Here is a 23,027-nt window from a genome sequence, read left to right on the forward strand (position 1 = left end):
ACTGCTATCAAAATGTATGTAGGGATCAAATTGATTATGATCCTAAAATGTAAGGACCAAAGTAGCGTTTTCGCCTACTAAAAATCTTTTTTTTTTTTTCTTTCTCCTCAATAAATATTATGAATTATTTACACGGACTTCGGATGTTAATAACTATCATGAAAATTGGTAGTTGGCTTAAAGCCATAGACTTAAGTTCAATAACCACCGATTATAACAACCTTTCAAATGCAACATGATTTCTTTTCCCTGCCCTTTGGTTAGCACTGCTGATCAAAGCAAGAGTAACAGTTTATGCACAAAAGTGATTTATTTTCCTTGTTTGTTTGTCAAGGTAAAGCTCAGTAATAGTAACAGATAAGATGTATGGCACATTGTAAAATCCTGCATATACTGTCCCAAGGAAGCCTGTTGATGTTACTATGAAATTCATGCAATGTAGCAATCACAGTAATTATAGGATAGACAAGGCATCAAATTGTAGTAACTACATCCTCATGCTGGTCAAAGCAAATTGGTTTAACACACAATGAAAAGCCTGAACCAAGGCTTACATAATGCACCACTTCTACAGAAGTTACAGGAAAGCATCCTTTTCAAGCAGCTTCAATACCTCATGTTGGTTGTTTAGCTTGGCAACATCGATGGGAGTCTTACCATCCATGTTTTGTAAAGTCCTGCAGAAAGGGGGGAAAAATTGAAGAAAAAAAAGAAAGTACACATTTGGCATCTAGCAAAAAAAAAAAGTAAAAAAAAGAAAAAGAAAAGTAACAGAAGGTTTAATTAGTTGACTTACACAGCGGCACCATTCTCCAGCAGTAGAGCCACACATTCCTTCCTTCCATAACCAGCTGCATAATGAAGTGCAGTATTTTTGTTCTTGTCTAAAGCATCCACTGTTGCACCAGCCTCAAGAAGGACCTGAGCACACTTCACCTGAAATGAAATTAAGTGCATCTGCTTAAAATCGGCCAATTTCTTAGGGAAAATTCAAAAACCCAGTTCTCCTCCTCAACCATCATGAGATAGAGAGAGAGAGAGAGAGAGAGGTTTAGTATCTCAATTGCTTCAATAAACTTCTGGAACAATTGAATTAGCACTATCTAAATAGTGTAGAATTCATACAATGAACACCTATAATCCCTCACTACACAAAGCAGTATCTGATAGCACCCAATCATGCAAGCAATTATTCCCAAAAGAGGCTTCATAAGCACTGTAAAAACCAAGGTTGGGTCAGGCTGGGGAATGAGCATACCAAATAGAGACACCCATCTGATATAGGCACCATCTGATAAGCCAACTTAACTCCATGAAACAATTGTGCCTTGTTTTGATTCAGAAGCAAGCACCAATGGTCCAATACACAAATGGCCTTATGTCAGGGTTGCAACTATCAACTCAACTGACTTTGGCCCACGATCAGATATCCCTTTTAAGCAAAGCTAGGGAATTGCTTTTTCCTTTATTATTATCTTTAACGGACTGTCTCAGTTTGGGTTTTCGAATTGTTAACTCTTATGCTTGGTGAAACTGTGTTAAGTAAACAGTTAATACCAAACGGTGGTGTTTGGGTTTGAGTTTTTAGATGTGCAAAACACTCTTGACTTTTCTGAGTTTTCTCTTTTAAAATGTAAATGTGGCAGATTTTTAGATGACCCTTTTTCCCTACATGGCAGAACAACCTTAATTGTAGGTAAAAGCTTCTGCTATTATATATAGGATTAGATATTAGATATATATATATATATATTTTTTGATAAGTAATAAGAACCGTATTAATCAGGAAGTAAAAGCGAAAACAGCAAATACAAGGTGTTCATGATGGTGAACACAAGAAACAACAACAAAAAACAACAAAGATATTAAAAACAACTTAAGGGACAATTCTAAGGGAAGTAAGTAACTCCAAAATAGAAGAACAATTTGAAGAACCCCAGCACCTTGCCCAGTCAAAAAGAGTACTCTGGCATAGAGCTTGTAACTAAACAATCGATTTCTCTTTAGCCTCAAAAGAGCACCGATTTCTTTCCATCCAAACAACCCACATCAAACAGCTAGGAACCATATTCCATATGTCCGAAGAAAATTTCCCCAGCCAATTACTCCACAAAACACCAAACTCTCCACTGAACCTGGCATAACCCATTGGATCCCAAAAACTTGTAGCATTTGCACCCACAAAGAGTGAGCTACAGGATAGTGTAGGAGAAGATGATCCATAGATTCCTCATTACAGCAGCACATACAGCACCAATTCGCCAAAGGGAGACCATGGAGCATCAAATTATCCAAGGTAAGTATCCGACCATGAGCTGCAGTCCACATGAAGAAAGCCACCCTTTTAGGAACCTTGACTTTCTAAATACCCTTCCAAGGGAAGCTAGGGATAGAAGTACCCTTGATCTTATTGTAAAAGGACTGAATATCGAACTTACCATTCCCATTAAGACACCAATGGGGACTATCACACCCAATGCCCCTCGGAATCCGAGACTAAATGAAATCAAGGAAAGAGAAGGCAGCTTCTAATTCCCTCTCATAAAAATAAATCCCTATAAAATCTCAAGTTCCAAAATCTATCATTTCCACCCTCCTGATGACACAATACATCAAAAATGCAAGCTTTCTTGTCATTTGAACATGCATATAACTGAGGATAGAGCATTTTAATTGAGGTATCCCCAATCCACCTATCATGCCAAAAAAGAATGCAAGAGCCATCACCCACCACTAGGGCCAAATGTTTAGAGAACCTCTCCCAACCGTCATTAATACCACGCCAAAGACCACACCCGTGGGCCTATCTACAAACTTTAGTATTCCACCCCCCTTGACCCACTCCATATTTGGTGGCAATAACCCTCCACAAGATATGAGTTCCTTCTTAGCCAAACCTCCATAACCATTTTCCTAATAGGGCTTGATTGAAGTGAACTAACTTCCTAATCCCCAAACCACCCATCAAAAAGTGAACACACCTTATCCCAAGCCACCAAAGATTGTTTGAAACACTCCTTTGAAGACCCCTATAAAAAATTCCTCTAAATATGCTCCAATCTATCAGCCACAACTAGAGGGATGGTAAATAAGGATAGGTAGTATGTAGGAAGGCTAGAAAGGGTACTCTTCAAAAGAGTAATGCTAGAAAGCCTAGATATTAGATTATTGCTTCCTTTATTTGATTTTGGGGTTCCACAGAATCTTTATCGCAAACCCAAGTTGGTACAAGATTTTTGTTGTTTTTTGTTTCACTGCAAGATTTCAACTTATTTATTTAGTTTTTTGATAAGTTTAAGATTTAAATTTAAATTGAGGTACTAAACACTAAACAAAGGAATCATGAACAGACACTCATTCCACTGAATCCAGGTGAACCAAAAGGGACATTAATGAGTTACCACAAAATGTCTGTTCCAATTAGCTATGCGAGGTACACGTAGTCTGCGGTACCTTTGGGGCTCATATAGGAAGTAATAAAATCTACCAGATTTCCCTAGTATAAATAGTTAAATACTCTTTCTTGAGTGGAATTCTTTAAAAAAAAAAAAAGCACTTCCACAGTTCAAAAAAGCCCAACCATTCTAACTAAGGCTTTAAAAAGTCCATCATCCAGAAATTATTAAAATTTAAAAGGAAAAAAAGAAGAAGAAAAAGAAATGAAAAAGGAAAGAGCTGTTACGAATGGGAGAATTAATAAAAATGGTGAGAACATTGCAGAAGAATGTCATACCTCACCATATCCACATGCAAAATGCAATGCTGTCCGTCCCTCTAAATCTTCTTCATTCTTGTTTGCACCTGAGGCTAGTGCATTTTTCAAGCCCTAATTGACATACAAAGTGAAGGGGCTTCAATTCTAGCATATCTGCTCAATTGAATTAAATTAAAGAAAACAAACATACTGCATCTCATTTAGCAATTCAACTCAAAGACAGCAACTGATATTGAATGTTTAATACACTGAAAAGTACATATTTTCAAGTTCCCCCTCCCCCCTTCCCAACTTTCTTTTCATTCCAGTCATTTGAAGTGGTGGTACAAATGCACGTAAAAATCATGGTACAAAATCTAATGCCTAAAAATTGATAACGATATTATACAAGTATGGATGGCGATTCTACTAGTTGAATGAACCTTGCATTATAGTTGAGCCAAGTTCAAATATATGGAAGAAGGTATACAATGCTTGTACTCATCTTTTTATCATCAAGATAGAAACTCCAGAAAAGTTTTAAAAATGTATAACAGAATGCATTGCAAAGAGTACATATTTAGCTGAATACTAAATCGTTCCAAATAATTAAAAAGAATGTTGTTAAAAGTGTGTAGATGAATTTAAAACTCAAAACTCAAAGCCCCAAGGTCAAGGCACATTGCTTGATTGAAGCGAAGCTCGCTTAATGGAGTATGCATCAGGCACACTTTTTCTGTTCTTTTTGAAGAAGCACAAAAGAAAGTGCAGCTGCAATTTATTATTATTATTTTTTTGCTAAATAATAAATAATCATTATATTAGTTGCTTGATCTTGAAGGAAATGACATGACCATTAATTTATTAAACAGATACGATTATTAAGGTTTTGTATTATATTATACAAATATATATATATATATATATTTACATATGAAAAGACAATAATAAGGATAATTTACTATTCTTGTGATTTTTGGTCTTTGCATTTTGAATATACTTTGATTGAACCATATACTTCATCTTGATCATAGCAAATTTGTTATTCTTTTAGGTCACGCTCTGTGTAAAGATATATAAGTAAAGATATTTATTAAAAAATAACAGTTATGTATTTTGTAAGGCATAAGAGAATTATATAAAATGTTTTATTCAAACTTTATAGGACTAGATTATTATCATATTGTACATTGATAAATGTTTTCAAATTTACTACTCCCTCCGTTCCACTTTGTTTGTCCTGTTTGAAAAGTCAAACTTTTAAAAGAAACATTATTTATTATCTTGTCTACCTTTTAAAAATGTACAAGTTTCCAAAACTACCCTTAAATAAATTTATCAAAAAATTGAATTAGTAAATTTAATAGGAACATTAGTAAATTAATGACTTTTATTTTTAGAAACAAGACAATATTTTGGGACATCCCAAAATGGAATAGAGGATAAACAAAATGGGATGGAGGGAGTATATAAAATGTTTAAGACATTGACACTAATTTTAAGTAAAATTTGAAACTTCAAACTTTGAGCAATTGAACAATCCATTTGAGCTAATTTGTGAAATATATTACTATTTTGAGTTTAGGAACTTTTTTAATTATATGTTACGGATCTTTCTGCTAGAAGTTATTAAACATTAAATTTGAAAAATGTGCACTTTAGTCCAATTAGGCGTGTACTTGTACTTTGCCCCTAGGGTTCAAAGGCCAGTGTGCTTAATGCTTTTTGAACTGTTTATATTTGCCTATTGAGCTGTGCAAAGTGCAAACTGCATTTCACAAATGTCAGCAAAGAGTCCATGAGTATGGGGTTAGAGTGTTGAGCGTGTTATATCAATTGAAAATGGGGTATACTCTTCAAGTGAGTTAATGTAACGTATCCTTAGCCTAAACTTAATGGACTGCATAAAGACCTTCCATTTGATACACTTAAAGGAGGCAATAGAAAAGGAGCAGATGCAATTAGCCAGAGAGAAAGGCAAGGGATGGGGACAGAGTTATGAGAGTTCTAGTTCTATCAACTTACAGCTGATTGAAGAAGTTGACTTCTATCTCATCCTGCTATACCATAGGAATAGAGTAAGGACTTTACCCCTCTATCTTATAGATGTAATAGGACTTTTACTCCAATAAAAAATGCAATAGGACTTAGACTTCTTCCTCTTAGAGCTCTATCATATTACAGTACTAGAGGCAAAGAAGAACCGTTCAAAGGAAGAATGAAAAGAAAACTTGAGGAAAGGAATGAAGGGAAGAAACTATTCTAGAGGGATCCAATCAAAGTCCACAGAGTGACAAGAATGAAAAGCAAAAATTCGATGTCAAGGCCTATTACAAAGCTCTAGTGGGGGCTGTATGGACTGTCTGTGGCATGTCCAAGATGTGGGCCAATACTAAGATATGGTTGGGCCAGCGAATCAGCACTAATACAGTAATACTTGTTTTAATTTAGTGAGAATTTATGGCTTTTGTCTGAAACGGTTGGTAATACTTATTTTAATTTAGTGAGAATTTATGACTTTTGTCCGAAACGGTTGATATGGCTAAGCCAAAGGGAAGGTAGTAGATAGGTGGAGGTGATTCTCAAAGCCAGTAAAATGGTTCTAGGGACCATAAGCCCGACTGGTGACTCATTATTATTCTACCAATATTTATTGATCTTAATTTGTCAAAACAAAACCTGACCAAGGGGATAAAAGCAAATGTGGAGTGCAATACCTCTACATCACCAACACTTGCAGTATGATGAACAATTGACTCATCCTCATTACTCAGATCTTCAGCTTCATCTGGCCCAGAATGTTCAGCAGAAGTGGCTGCATCTCCTGAAACTGCCAGACCCATTGCTTCACCCAGCTTTTGTAGAACCTCTTTATCATTCCAGTACCTGCAATACCGGAATTTACCCTCTTTAAAGAATGAAGGTTTGTAGCATGCACCCACTGTAGCTGTAAGGCTGAAAATATCAAAGCTTGATACAATGATATCTAAATATTTCCAACCTCATCATGGCAGCTGGACCACCAGTCTCTATCTCTTCTAAAATAGGCTTCAGAGATGGATCTTCTTTAATGCGTGCCATTCGTTCCTCAAGCTGGTCTTTGTTTGATGGATTTGTAAAACTCTCCAGCACATTAGACATTGATGGATCCTGAGAAGAGATAAGACTTGATATCTCCACTGAATGACATTCTTTTATAATAAAGATATCCAGTGAAAGCTTATGCAAGGAAAATGGTCATAAGTACCTGCATTAATGCATTACCAAGGCGCTCGGCCATGGTCATAAATTGAGGATTCTGCATAACCTGTTGCATGGTGTTGTAATACTGCTGAGAATCAAACTGAGGGAGACCCTCTTCAACTGATGGACCCTGGAAAGTCTTCTGGAGCTGCTCTGCCATCTGGTTGAATGAAGGATCTCTTGATATCTGTTCAGCCAGTTCCTTAATGCTTGGATCCTATGTGAGAAATAACAGAAGAGACCTTGATTAAAATTTGAAATTCAAGATCAAGTCTAACGTCAAAGAAAAGAGAGAACAGGGAGAGGGGGGGGGGGGGGGGGTTGGTTGAGGACGGAATATTAAATGTTATATTTGTAACTGCTCTTGTGCTGTTTCACAAAATCAAACATCTTTAACTTGAACAGATTCTAAACTTTTTTTTTTTTTTACTAGTTAGTCAAATTCAAAAGCAACATTAAAGATGAAACCTTTTTTTTTTTTTTTTTTACTAATTAGTCAAATCCATGTTTTCAACAATCTAGTCAAACTGTGGTTTCTTGGACTCATTGGACTTTTGGGTGGCAGTGCATCATGCTGAGTGCAACCTGATGCAGCCAGCAAAGAGTTCAAGGAAAACGATATTCAAGTGTTGCAGTCAGATTACAATGTAGGAACTCATTGGCACCATCCACAAGCTACTTTAGTTACTATTGAGTCTTAGTATTGATTTTCTATAGGTTAGAAAGTTGCTAGTTTAGTTTTAATTAAGTTTTCTAGAGTTTTATTATACCAAGGGTAATCTGATAAATGAGCAATTGTAACCAAATCACCTATATTTCTTTCTTCCCTTTTCATATGTCAGATGTTAGTTCTTTTTTCATGAACAATTAAACCATATAATCACAGAATGAAAATTATCTGGTAAAAAAATAAAGAATTATGGGTATCAAATTAAACAAGAATTGTTAGCTGAAATACCTTATTGGATTCAAGAAGTAAAACAGAAAAAACAAAAAAATAGAAACTGAATATCAAGGTAAAGAAAGAAGAAATCATACATTAAGCAGGCCAGTCATGGCTGAGAAATCAAAAGGATTGGCTGGAATCCCAGCTCCTGGTGGAGAGGCATCTCTTCTTTGTTCCGACTGTGCCTCCCCAGAGGATGTTTCAGATTTGGAATTTTTTTTCTCAGCTGAACCTGCTTTCTCATCTAAGCAGCATAAGATGTATGTGAGAATAGTATACCAAAAATCTTAAGGAAGTCATCATTTTAGTGCTGTAAAAAGGATCTGAAATCAGAATTACTCATTAAAACATATATGCTGAGCAGGCCAATGAGCTCTAGCTCAACTGCTACCTCCTCCCCTTGTAAGTGGTAGGTGGAGAGTGAGGTTGTGGGTTCAAGGCCCATTGGGTGCGTGTGTAACTACCAATAAAAAAAAAATAATAGGTAATAAAAGTTTTATTGATAAGAAAAGTACAATGTGTTTACGATAGTAAACTCACTGCACTAGAATCATTTCGTTAGTAAGAGGAGAATGTTCAAGTACACAGGATGTGACTAACTATTAGGCTCATGGATAGGCATCTCATAACCATTTGGTTTTGTATTGGTTTAACGGATTAACTCTCTTTGGGAGCATGGAATTCCACAAACTTCTACAAGTACATTTTCTCAAGAAAACCTTGAGGATATGCAGAACTTCTTTTCCCATTCTCCTAAGAAAATTTTCATTTTTTCTGTTTCCTATTATCTATGACTAATAGCATCCGGAGTGGCAAGAGGCTTGTAACTCAATTGGCACCTCTTGTTGTTTCCAAGAGAGAGTGGAGACATACACCATACAGGGTTTGGTATGATGACTCTTATAGATCTGTCTGCTGATGAGGATACAGATCTGAGTCCAATCATATTTTGTTTATAAAATATAGCCATTCAGATTTGTAACTGGGATAGTCTAACCAACTAGGGGTCTTACTTGCAGCTTCATCAATTCGGACTAATAAATAAATGTACTAGTCATGTCTTAAACCCAAAAGGCAGAATCAATTCCTCAAAATCTCCCACAAAGAGATCACCATAACAATGAGCAACAGTTGAACTAAGAATTAATTAGGAGTAAAAAGATCATATGGTAATCAATTATAAACTGAACACCCATTAAAATCTTGGTAGGCAGTATTGGTATCCAATGAAATTGAAATTCACACAAGTGCATAGACGACAGAGACTGATCATAATCATATATACCAATTAAAACCCCATCCCGCCTTTACATATATAAAAACATACATACAGACAGAGACTGCAGGAAATGGTAAAGCTTGCAGCTTACCAGCTGGTGGAAGATCCTTGGGCGAATTCGAAGCCATCAGAATAGCAAAGCTGAAAGGAGAAGTTGATGAAAATTGATATTGATAAGAGTAAGTGAAAGAAACAAAGATACAAAACCCCTTTGGGTTTGAGAGTGAGAGAGAATTCAATCAAACCTGATAGATTGAAATGAAACAACAGTTGTGCCTTGCCCTTTGCTTCAGAATAGAGAAATAGAATATAGACAGAGTATAGAGAGAGAGAGAGAGAGAGAGAGAGAAATCCAAAACCCTATATAGGATGCGATGGGATGGGACAGGACTTTACCACCACCGATATATGTTTATATCCTATGTACACGCACACTACTACAAAATCCAATACAAACACACAAACAACGCTTCGGTGGGCCATTCCCATCCTCATCTAATCTTCGCTCCCCATATGCTAAACTAAATGACCCTTTTGCCTTTTGCCTTTGGGCTCTACAATAAGTCTAATTGTCGTTACTTGCGCCAGCGCAACCGCTCACTCAACCAATGGACCCCAAGTTTGGCCCAATTTTTTATTTTTAACTAAAATCATATCATATCATATATATATATATATATATATATATATAATAAAAGTTGGACTTAGACCCCGTGGTTGCGCCAAGTGACAGCACCAAACTGAAGAAATTTTGTTAGATTTTTAGAAATTTAAAAAGAAAAAATGGATATAATTTTTTTTTCTTATCTTCTTATTCTAAAATTTCTAAGTTGATAAAAATCTTAATTTAATTACAAACCAAATTCTTTTCTTCATCTATTTCTTCTTAATTTGATTACAATCCAAAATCTTCATCTTCATCTAATCCTTTTTTTTTTTAATTACTACACCTATTGCTACACGTAAAAAAAAAAAAAAAAAAAAAAAAAAAAAAAAAAAAAAAAGTGATATTGAAAAGCTTCTTAATTTGATTACAATCCAAAATCTTTATCTTCATCTAATCCCTTTTTTTTTCATTTAAATTACTACACCTATTTGCTACACGTAAAAGAAAAAAACAAAAAACAAAAAACAAAAAAAAAACAAAAACAAAAACGTGATATTGAAAAGTTGAATCCAAGAGAAATTGAGATAAGCTAAAACTCTAAGTCTACTAAATGGATATAATTTTTTTTCCTTATCTTTTTCTCCTATTATTTCTAAGTTGATAAAAATCTTAATTTAACTACAATCCAAATTCTTTTCTTTATCTCTATTTCTTTTAATTTGATTACAATCCTAAATCTTCATATTCATCTAATCCTTTTTTTTCTTTTAAATTACTACATCTATTGCTACACGTATATATAAATAAATAAATAACTAAAACTTACATTTTTGTAATTTATGGAATTTGTTTTTGGTCATTTATACAAGAAATTTATATATGATTAGCACTTCTGCTACTATGCATACATGTTAGCAAGTATAATGGAAATATTTTCAAGTGCTATATATATATATATAATTACAATTTTACTACCTAAGAGCTTTTAGAAATTTAAAACTTATCATAATTTTTAAAAATATTTTATAATATCTGTGGGGTCCAATAATTGATGGGCTAGGCCCACTTGCTGATGGAGAGTTCAAAGGCCTAAGCCGAAAAAGGTCATGGCCCGAGCTCAAGAATAGTAAGGCCCAATTGGCCCGGAGAAGCAGCCGAGGACAGTGCAGTCCTCGGCTGACCCAAAGATCCACCAAGAACAGGGGCAAAACGGTAAAGGGACATGCTTGAAGGGAAATCTAAAATATCTAGGAAAGGCTGCCTTTACCATCTTCCCCATGCATATCTCTGCGCCTAACAGAGCCTTATCCATTAACTTTATTAACCACTCCCAACAACTTTGGGTTGGGATTGACAGGACAAGTATCAGTCTTGGAAATGTCGACCCTACACGTGGACAAAGGAAAATGAGTGCAGACTAGTATAAAAGAAAAAATAAGTAATCTAGAGAAGGGGGGGGCTGGGACGACTGTCCAGAAAGAAAAAAGGCTCCCAGTCTACCTCCAGAAGAAATGCCCCAAGGGTGAAAACGCTTAAATCACCTATGAACACCACCAGAACCACCACTGGGTAACTAAGGCCTAGCCTTTCGAATCCACTCTCTACAAATGATATTGTTTGGGCCCATTCACGTGCGAACCCAACCCTACTGCGGTTCGTCGCGGAACGTGACCCTACAATTGGCGCCGTCTGTGGGAAAGGCTTGCGCGTTAGCTCGAGCGGTGGTGAAGTTGAGCTTCTGTCGAACAAGGGTCTATGAGAGTGTCTTTATCACCGGCGACACATTGTTGCTATTCCAACATAAGTTCCCACTAGGGGCTACGTTTCACGGTGTCAATGACATGGGCAAGTCTAGGGGCTTCAAACATCAGGCTAGCTTCCCCCACCTTGTTCGAGGAGCTAAACCTTCGGAAGATAAATAAATAAAGAAGAATACAAGTTTTGGACAGAACCAAGGCCTTGTATGGTCCTCGGACCCAAGCCTCTGGGGAAACCAACTACTTACAAAGACAATACAAGTTTTGGACAAAACCAAGGCCTTGTATGGTCCTCGGACCCAAGCCTCTGGGGAAACCAACTACTTACAAAGACAATACAAGTTTTGGACAGAACCAAGGCCTTGTATGGTCCTCGGACCCAAGCCTCTGGGGAAACCAACTACTTACAAAGACAATACAAGTTTTGGACAGAACCAAGGCCTTGTATGGTCCTCAGACCCAAGCCTCTGGGGAAACCAACTACTTAAAAAGACAATACAAGTTTTGGACAGAACCAAGGCCTTGTATGGTCCTCGGACCCAAGCCTCTGGGGAAACCAACTACTTACAAAGACAATACAAGTTTTGGACAGAACCAAGGCCTTGTATGGTCCTCGGAGCCAAGCCTCTGGGGAAACCAACTACTTACAAAGACAATACAAGTTTTGGACAGAACCAAGGCCTTGTATGGTCCTCGGACCCAAGCCTCTGGGGAAACCAACTACTTACAAAGACAATACAAGTTTTGGACAGAACCAAGGCCTTGTATGGTCCTCGGACCCAAGCCTCTGGGGAAACCAACTACTTAAAAAGACAATACAAGTTTTGGACAGAACCAAGGCCTTGTATGGTCCTCAAACCCAAGCCTCTGGGGAAACCAACTACTTACAAAGACAATACAAGTTTTGGACAGAACCAAGGCCTTGTATGGTCCTCAGACCCAAGCCTCTGGGGAAACCAACTACTTAAAAAGACAATACAAGTTTTGGACAGAACCAAGGCCTTGTATGGTCCTCGGACCCAAGCCTCTGGGGAAACCAACTACTTACAAAGACAATACAAGTTTTGGACAGAACCAAGGCCTTGTATGGTCCTCAGACCCAAGCCTCTGGGGAAACCAACTACTTAAAAAGACAATACAAGTTTTGGACAGAACCAAGGCCTTGTATGGTCCTCGGACCCAAGCCTCTGGGGAAACCAACTACTTACAAAGACAATACAAGTTTTGGACAGAACCAAGGCCTTGTATGGTCCTCGGACCCAAGCCTCTGGGGAAACCAACTACTTACAAAGACAATACAAGTTTTGGACAGAACCAAGGCCTTGTATGGTCCTCGGACCCAAGCCTCTGGGGAAACCAACTACTTAAAAAGACAATACAAGTTTTGGACAGAACCAAGGCCTTGTATGGTCCTCGGACCCAAGCCTCTGGGGAAACCAACTACTTACAAAGACAATACAAGTTTTGGACAGAACCAAGGCCTTGTATGGTCCTCGGACCCAAGCCTCTGGGGAAACCAACTACTTACAAAGACAATACAAGTTTTGGACAGAACCAAGGCCTTGTATGGTCCTCAGACCCAAGCCTCTGGGGAAACCAACTACTTAAAAAGACAATACAAGTTTTGGACAGAACCAAGGCCTTGTATGGTCCTCGGACCCAAGCCTCTGGGGAAACCAACTACTTACAAAGACAATACAAGTTTTGGACAGAACCAAGGCCTTGTATGGTCCTCGGACCCAAGCCTCTGGGGAAACCAACTACTTAAAAAGACAATACAAGTTTTGGACAGAACCAAGGCCTTGTATGGTCCTCGGACCCAAGCCTCTGGGGAAACCAACTACTTACAAAGACAATACAAGTTTTGGACAGAACCAAGGCCTTGTATGGTCCTCGGACCCAAGCCTCTAGGGAAACCAACTACTTAAAAGGAAAGACTACGTTACATGGATTCTCTAGTTTGCCCTCGGATCCTCAATACTAAAGAGACCAGTACGGAATGGAGTAACGTGTTTCCAAAAGCATAATCGAAGTCATGCAATGCTCGATCACTCCCTTGGATGAATTATTTAGAATTTGTCGTTCTTAGACAGTATTCTCGCGCTTATTACTGAACGTTCAACCGTTATTTCGGTTAGTTTCCTAAGTTTAACTTACTATGAGTTATTATCATTAAGCCTGATAGTGTCGGTAAATTAGAATTAGTTGGATTGTGTTTCAAGAGTTCTTGCTTTAAATACTGCCGAGGAGAAACACACACATGGAGCACACCCATTCACAAAGTAGTGTTGTCAAGGGAACAGTATTCAAAACAAGTAAATAAATTTCCATTTTGTTTTACTAAAACAAAGAAATAGTACAGCGTACAATGAAAAGCTGTAATCAGTTTGTGTCAAAACTCACTACATAACTAAAAAGAAAGGAAGATACAAGAGAATAAGATGAAGCCGAGGAAGTAGATCAGAGGAGAGGTTGGCTATAGCTCCAAGACCTTGTTCTTCCTCAATGCTTTCACATGCCCACCACTCAAACAGCAAAAGAGACCCAACTTGAGCCTGACACCGCTGAAGGAAAGGTGCAGGGAGTTGGAAGTTGAGGGGCTTTCTCTAAATATTTACCCGCCTTAAGGCAGAGGCGCTGATGGCGGAGAATCTTTCTTCTGACACACCAAAATTCTGGCATGAACAGAACCTGCTTCGGATTTTGACTAAAAGAGGGAGAAACATCCTTTCCCCTCGATCGAAATGGAGTATTCTCTTGAACTTATGCTTCCTGTGCCCATACCTCACTATTTCGAGTCTCATGAGGGCACGGCGCTTCCGTGGCGGAAAGAGTTCCTTCTTCCCAACCCTCGTCTCAAACATGTTGTGCTAAGGGAGGACAGCACTGAGTATAGGAGCTGTGATTTGGGAGAAAACTAAAGAATTGGTGCGAAGGTGAAGTAACTTTCTCTCCTATTTATTTAAAGAGATAAGGTAGTGTCATTTAATTCACGCAGCGTCCCAAGGAACGCTACAGACAAGATGGCTTAGGCTCATTCTCCAACGCCACCTGCAACCAAGAGATTAAAGGAGTCTCTGGAAGGTGCACCTCGAACATTGGGACGCCAAAAAGTACTACGTAACCAAAAACTACATAAATACCCTTTAAGTTGTGGGCCAAGTGAATTCGCGGCCCAGGCCTGTTCAACATGGGGGCCCAGGGGCAATGGCCCAGGCCGAGGAATAACCGTTGCCGAGGACAACTTCCTGCTCGGCACCTCGTGGAATACCTGAGGAAAGAGAAAAACCTAAGTTTTGGACAGAACCTAGGGCTTGCATGGTCCTCGGACTCAAGCCTATGGGGAAACCAAGTACTGAGAAAAAATCTAAGTTTTAGACAGAACCCAGGCGTTACGAAGTCCTCGGACTCAAGCCTTTTGGGAAACCGACTACTCGAATGGGGAAGGTTCTCGGCTCAAATACTGTAAAAGGTTAAAGCCAGTGTGTTAAGAAGATGGCGAAATGACCCGACTTTCATTAACCTAAGGAAACTGTCTATTTGGCGAGTGACCTGTCCTCGGATAGTTACTTCCTACACCGTATCGAGCACTTAGTCCTCATCTTGGCTAATTTTAAGGTGAGTTTCGTTCCTCACTGGTCGGCTTCGCTATGTTAAATAATTTTATTAAAGTTATGGTGACACCTTTTTATTAGCAAACATTTTAGCCTTAGTTATCATTGATTCAAATGCTATATTACGGTGCCGAGCAGCGTTTGTAAACTTGTAAAAACCTAAAAACATAACATGCGAAATAAGGTAACAGCAACTTTTATTAATGTGAAAAATTATTACAACGTACAAAGAAAGGGCTTAAACAAGCCTATACAAAAGATGAACTGCCAAAGCAACAATAGCATCCGCAATACAGATAAGTAAACAGTCAGGTGTCTTTTAAACTCGCCTTCAAAGTCTCTCCGATCTCTGCCTCAGTACTGCTCATATCAGGAGAAGAACCTTCTTTAGAAAAAGATGAAGGAGAAGGAAGAAGAATTGGAACACATGGAAGCACTTCAGCAAGCTCTTGTCATCAAGGAGTGCAAAGGAAGAAGAAGATGGAGGACATGAGCAGAAGATGGAGAAGATGAATGAGGAAGATGGAGGACATGAGTAAAAGAAGGAGGAGAAGAAGAGGGAAGAAATGAAAAGAAAGAAAAAGGAGCAAAAGAGGGAAAAGGAAAAGCACCAGGATGGATCTGGTGGTGGAAAGAAGAAGAAAGAGAGGCAGTAGGAGGCGCCAGTGAACGAAGAGAGGAAGAAGCAGGGGCACTTAGTCCCTGCCCCAGTCCTGACTCCTAACACACTGGTGCCATGTTAGATATGCTCATGACAGAGCGGAGGGTGGTGATGATGGATGTCTTTGACTCGGTCACACCGAAAGTGAGATGTGACGAGTCCCTGCTTCGGATTTTGGCTAAAAGGAAGAGGAGACGAATCTTGAGTCTCCGCCATCCTTGCCCTGACCGAGCCATCTCGAGCTTTATTGGGACATGGTGTTTTTGGGAGTGAAGTGGTTTATTCATGGCTGACTACTGTGGTGAACTTTCTATCAAATAAGGTATAACCAAAGAGAAGAGGTGGACTCTGGGAGGAATCTGAGGGACTCAGGTATGAGAAAGTAAGCTTTTGTCTTCTCTCTTTATATAGGGGACGAGGAAAAGAGAGCATAATACGTTCAGATCTCCAAGGAAATCTGCAAACATGAATGCGTCCGTTTAGTTCCCCCACGCCATCAAAAACCGTTGAATCTGGGAGGCCTCGTAAAGGGAAGACATTAAAGGCGCGCTTCAGATAACCAAACGGCATAAACGCATCGTGCGCAAATCAAGGGAAACGTCTTGTAGGTCGGTACATTCCCTGGGCAGGTGAAGAGTCACCAGCACCAGTCAAGGGATGAATTAAATGAGCCATAATAAAGGCTCGGTATTACCAAAACCCCCCTCTCCAACCATGATGTCGGACAGCAGGGTTTTGAGGGGCTATTGTGGGGTCCAATAATTGATGGGCCAGGCCCACTTACTGATGGAGAGTTCAAAGGCCTAAGCCGAAAAAGGTCATGGCCCGAGCTCAAGAATAGTAAGGCCCAATTGGCCCGGAGAAGCAGCCGAGGACAGTGCAGTCCTCGGCTGACCCAAAGATCCACCAAGAACAAGGGCAAAACGGAAAAGGGACATGCTTGAAGGGAAATCTAAAATACCTAGGAAAGGCTGCCTTTACCATCTTCCCCATGCATATCTCTGCGCCTAACAGAGCCTTATCCATTAACTTTATTAACCACTCCCAACAACTTTGGGTTGGGATTGACAGGACAAGTATCAGTCTTGGAAATGTCGACCCTACACGTGGACGAAGGAAAATGAGTGCAGACTAGTATAAAAGAAAAAAATAAGTAATCTAGAGAAGGGGGGGGGGGGCTGGGACGACTGTCCAGAAAGAAAAAAGGCTCCCAGTCTACCTCCAGAAGAAAGGCCCCAAGGGTGAAAACGCTTAAATCACCTATGAACACCACCAGAACCACCACTGGGTAACTAAGGCCTAGCCTTTCGAATTCACTCTCTACAAATGATATTGTTTGGGCCCATTCACGTGCGAACCCAACCCTACTGCGGTTCGTCGCGGAACGTGACCCTACAATATCTTTTTTGCAAAAAAAAAAAAAAAAAAAAAAAAGTTACATAATATACATTTTCCATGCAACTTAATTTTTTAAAATATTTTTACTATTTTTTTTTATTATATTTGATTATATTATCAAAAAATATATATTTTTTAGATAGAAACAACACAACCTAATTATTTTTATCAACTTTCTCAAAAAAAATTATATAGTTATTCTTATCAACTTTTTCTCTATTGTTTTATTAAGTTTTTAGATAAATACAAAAGCTTAATTGTAGATATGAAATTTTTTAGGTTTTTCTTTATTCTTATCTTCTCCTTTTGTAATATATCTTCTTCTTTGTGAAATAAAAATCATGCCAAATTGTGAATCCCCGAATCCCCGAGGAAACGCCTCTTCCTCTAGCTACAAAATTATGTATTTCTTTTCTTTTCTTTTCCATTTTTTTTTTCACAAAGCTGCATTCTAATTCATGAGTAAGGAGCAATAAATTCAATGATAATAATAAATAGAGCATTTTGGTAAATCTATAAATGTTATTTTCTATGGGTGTATGTCTTTGGTACGTGTATACATATATATATTGCGTCTTATATTGTTTATAGGACCTTTTGTTTTCTATACTTTGTGTTGTCTTACTCTTATTATGAGCTAGAGACCTAGAATTTGCATTTTATGAATTTGGAAGGACAAATTTTTAAACTCTTTTAAGAAATGTAGATTCATATGTTGGCTTACTTTCTAAATCATGAGTTATTCTCTTTTGATAAATAATTCTCATATATATATATATATATATATATATAGAGAGAGAGAGAGAGAGAGAGAGAGAGATACACACATGTTGTGGTGGATACCTAATGATGTACAATATAATTTATTCAAACACACTATATTTATTATGTATTAGGATAATTAATTTAGAGTTTCAAGTTTCTCACTACTTAATTAGTAGAGTATTTCATAAATAAACCCCATTTTTTTACATTCAATTCTAATTAAAATAAGTTTTCATTTTTTATAATCTATATTTAACATCAAAATATATATATGATTTTTTATCTAAGACATTTAATTCACATGTGATTTTTTTTATTAAACCGTGCATCACACGGACATAATACTAGTATTTATATATAATAATAATACCTGAGATGTTTATTTTATTTAAAAAAATAAAATTTAATAAGTTACCATAGGATTTGAAATTCATTTATGATACCAAAACAAAATCACCTTCTTTTTTTCATTTTGTTTTATTTTGGTACTTTCTTATTCACATGTGGGACCTACTTGTTTATTAAAAAATGATAGCATAATATTTTTGAAACTGTCTTGCAAAATAATTTCTTTCCTTAAAAGTAGATGATTGAAATCACCAACGAAATGTTGATCTCAAAGAGGATAAAAAAAAAAAATTTTGAAAAGAAAAAACAAAATCTTGAAATTCTCTATTAAAACTTCATACCTACCAACAAGGATTGAAGGGGAACGCCACTATTAAAACAATACTGTTAACCAAATCATCGCAAAATAACACAATTCGTTAAAAATTCTAAGCAAAAAGAATGCAAATATAACATGTAAGGACTCAATTTGTAATGATCCCAAATTGATATTGGGTTCGAACGTCAAAGGCCCAAACAATAAATTTGTAGAGAGTGAGCTAAAAGGCTAGGTCTTGATGAACGTACAGTCATTAGTCATGGTGTTCATGATGATTGCACAGAGGTGAACTGAGCTTATCCAAGAAGACTTTCTCTTCGCCACGACCTGAGTGGCTCCGGTCCTTGGACCTCATCTGAGGAGTTTAATGTTCTTATTATTCCTTTTACGCTAGGTTATAATGGTCCTAGATACGATATATAATGCTCTTTATTTTTCCCCCTCTTTCCGTGGATGAATTCTTACATTATATAGCTCCTCTCAGTTGATCTTGACCTTCCATCTGTTGATCAGGCAGGTAACTACTCGAGTGCTTGTCCCATCAGCCGCCTTCCCCCACTTTCTGTTAGTTGCAGTAACCGAAACCACACTGGTCAAGGGTCTTTTCCCCATTAATGTGGCCAGGACGTTTGTTGGCGCATTCAATGCGGAAGTGACAGCTTTTCCTTCAATCGCTCCCACACTGTACCCCCATGCGTGTCCTACTGTACTCGTCCTTTCTTCTGGGAGCGCTTTGGGGGCTGCCTTTGATGGCGTGCCGCTCTTTCCTTCTAGGTTTTGGGATGTCGAGGACAAGATCGTTCTCGGCTACATCTCTAAACCATTTGGACTTTCGTTGCATGTCCTCAGTAACGTCTCTCCTTGGCACGGGCCTTGGGCCCTAATGTAAAGTGGGCTGGGGTCACAAATTCTCTGGCCCCATAATAGCCCCTCAAAATCCTACTATCCGGCTCCTCAAACGAAGAGGAGTGTTTTGGTGACGTCGGGCCCATGTCACGGCTTGCCAAGTCTTGTCCTTCATTAAGGTCGGAGCCTCTTCGTTTGCCTGGGACACGCTCCTGGTTGTGAGACATTCTTTTAGTTTACCCATGCCGCGTTCCTACCATTTTGGTACACGAGGCACGCCTTTAATAAGGTCTCTTTACGAGGCGACGCAAATCCAACGGCTGAAGACTGCTTTGGGAATTGGGCGGGACTTATCTCGTTTGTAGTTTTTCTTGGAGATTTGTACAGATTAAATGCCGCCAGGCTTGCCCCCCATATAAGAAGCACGTTAGGAGGTCATTCCCTTTATTTGCAGATCTTTTAGGCTTTTCAAATCTCTAACCCTTCAATTGTGCCCAAAATCCCCATTACCAGTGTGATTGAGCCTTAGGGGGTGACATGGTCAAGGCCAGGATGAGGGTAAAGGGACCACACCCTCTTCAGAAGTCTTGGGTATCTTCGAGATTCAAGATGGCCCAGTCAGGGCAAGGGAGACATAGACTCAAGACATTTCTTCCCCTCGATAAGGCAAGAAAGGAGCCTCTTCTTCCTTCAGCCAAAATCCAAAGCAGGTGAAGGTCGCATCAGATTTTTGGTGCAATAGCACTGAGATTTTCCATCGCCGATACCATCCATTCTCACTCGATTGTTGCTAATACGATACTTGCTCGATTGCTGTTAGAGCTGGTATAGGGATTTGGCATCCCCGCTTCTTCCTCTCTTCCATCACTGGTGACACCTGGGTGCCTCCACTTCTTCTTCTCTTCTATCACTAGTGCCACCCAGGTGCCTCTACTTCTTCTTCTCTTCCATCACTAGTGCCATCCAGACTTGCTCAGTCGCTACTAAAGCAAAATTGAAGGATCTATTGTTCACGTGTATCCCCTCTCCCCTTTTTTTTTTTTGGTAGTTAGTTTCTGGTATAGGCTTGTCTAAGCCCCTTTCTTGTATGTTGTACTACTTCTTTATTTAATAAAAGATTATTTTATCCCATTTTGCGTGTTCTTTCTTTTCTGTAATAATTATTTTGTGAATGGATGTGCTGGTATCCTTTTCTTTTGAACAGTACTTAGGGTCGATGCCCTTGTTAGCAAAGAGTTATCTCTTTGAACTTATCAAAACTGACGGGCACAACAATGTTGACTTCAAATAGGTTAACCATATGAGACTAACCGGGATAACAGCTGAATGCTCTGTATTGCGTATGGGGTGATCACTCGAGGACGTATAACCTAAAACGAACTGTCCGAGGGGGTCACCGGGCACTAGGGTGCTTCGCCACGTTTCAGATGATATTCATAGCCTTAACTGGTTTTGGGCATTCGGTCTGAGGACCGAGGCATGACTGTGCTGGGTCTAAATACTTGGTTATGTTAATTTCCTTAAAGTTGGGGGTTTGAGGACCGCGCGGGATTTCCATTCTGTCTAGGACTTAAACCTTTCTTGATGTAGTTAGTTTCCCGTAGGTTTGAGTCCGAGGACTATGCAAGACCTTGGTTCTGTCTAACACTTATATTTTCTTGAAGTAGTTGGTTTCCCCATAGGTTTAAGTCCGAGGACCATGCAAGACCTTGGTTCTATCCAACACTTATATTTTCTAGTGACTAGTTTCTCCATAGGTTTGAGTCTAAGGACCATGCAAGACCTTGGTTCTGTCTAACACTTATATTTTCTTGAAGTAGCTAGTTTCCCCATAGGTTTGAGTCTGAGGATCATGCAAGACCTTGGTTCTGTCCAACACTTATATTTTCTTGAAGTAGATGGTTTCTCCATAGATTTAAGTCCGAGGACTATGCAAGACCTTGGTTCTGTCCAACACTTATATTTTCTTGAAGTAGCTGGTTTCCCCATAGGTTTGAATTCGAGAACCATGCAAAACCTTAGTTCTATCCAACACTTATATTTTCTTGAAGTAGCTGGTTTTCCCATAGGTTTGAGTCCGAGGACCATGCAAGACCTTGGTTCTGTCCAACACTTATATTTTCTGGTCCCACGAGGATTAGCCCCTTGGCATATGTGTGGGGCATAAACTTGATGTTAGAAGCCCCTAGAACTGCTCGTGCCACTGGCACTTCGAAGTGTAGCCCTGAGTGGGAGCTAAGTTAGGGCAACAATCGCGTGCTGCTGGAAATGATGGAGAGGCTTTCGCATAGTTTGTACCACTGCCAAAACTATTTCTTTCGAAGGACCTTTATTGACAGGGGCTTGATCCTACCATGACTAACCGCCGCCTGCGCCAACGCACAAGCCTCCCCACAGACGGTGCCAATTGTAAGGACTCAATTTGTAATGATCCTAAATTGATATTGAGTTCGAACGTCAAAGGCCCAAACAATAAATTTGTAGAGAGTGGGCTAAAAGGCTAGGCCTTGGTGAACATACAGTCGTTAGTCATGGTGTTTGTGATGATTGCACAGAGGTGAACTGAGCTTATCCAAGAAGACTTTCTCCTTTACACGGCCTAAGTGGCTCTGGCCCTTGGACCTCGTCTGAGATGCTTAATGTTCTTATTATTCCTTTTACGCTAGGTTACAATGGTCCTAGAGACGATACATAATACTCTTTATTTTTTCCCCACCCTCTTTTCGTGGATGAATTCTTATATTATATAGAGCCTCTCAGTTGATCCTGACCTTCCATCTGTTGATCATGTAGGTAACTACTCGAGTGCTTATCCCATCAGCTGCCTTCTCTCACTTTCTGTTAGTTGCAATAACCGAAACCACACTGTTCAAGGGTCTTTTCCCCATTAATGCGGCCAGGACGTTTGTTGGCGCATTTAATGCGGAGGTGACAGCTTTTCCTTGTACTCGTCCTTTCTTCTGGGAGCACTTTGGGGGCTGCCTTTGATGGCGTGCCGCTCTTTCCTTCTAGGTTTTGGGATGCCGAGGACAAGATTGTCCTCGACTACATCTTTAAGCCATTTGGACTTTCGTTGCAAGTCCTCGGCAATGTCTCTCCTCGGCGCAGGCCTTGTGCCCTAATGTAAAGTGGGCCGGGGTCACAAATTCTCTAGCCCCACATAACAAATATAATTCAATGCTTCTAAGATAACATTCAATATAATTTATATAACATAAATTATATTGAATTTTTTTCCTTAAAGAACTAGGGTTTGTGTAACACCCCAACCTAATTGCCTAATTAATTTTATGAGTTTATATGCATGTCATTATTTTAATTACTTTTAAGTGCATGAAACTTTGATTTTGTTATATTATAGAACATATATGCCATTTTAATGTGTTAGATATAACTTTATAAAATTAAGGATATATATATGTGTGTGTGGGTAATGTGTTATTTATTCTTTGTAGTAAGTGTGAATGCAAAGTTTTTATATATATATATATATATATATATTTATATGTGTGTGTGTGAATGCAAGAAAAATGGGAAAAGGTGTTTGTGA

At 38.7% G+C, this 23,027-nt stretch overlaps 1 protein-coding gene across 1 annotated transcript; it reads right to left on the minus strand.

Annotated features, from left to right (window-relative positions):
* Window positions 1-391: 391 nt before the first annotated feature.
* On the minus strand, window positions 392-9,575 carry LOC126707517 (ankyrin repeat domain-containing protein 2B). Its single transcript, XM_050407207.1, has 9 exons — window positions 9,408-9,575; window positions 9,254-9,303; window positions 7,976-8,127; window positions 6,942-7,154; window positions 6,696-6,844; window positions 6,412-6,580; window positions 3,734-3,826; window positions 797-936; window positions 392-677 (listed from the first exon to the last, which is right to left on the minus strand). Exons 2-9 carry the CDS (start codon window positions 9,288-9,290, stop codon window positions 578-580), a joined length of 1,053 nt encoding a protein of 350 aa, XP_050263164.1. The 5' UTR covers window positions 9,291-9,303; window positions 9,408-9,575; the 3' UTR covers window positions 392-577.
* Between the last annotated feature and the right edge of the window lie 13,452 nt (window positions 9,576-23,027).

This window comes from Quercus robur, chromosome 11 (assembly GCF_932294415.1).
Source record: "Quercus robur chromosome 11, dhQueRobu3.1, whole genome shotgun sequence".
Taxonomy (NCBI): domain Eukaryota; kingdom Viridiplantae; phylum Streptophyta; class Magnoliopsida; order Fagales; family Fagaceae; genus Quercus; species Quercus robur.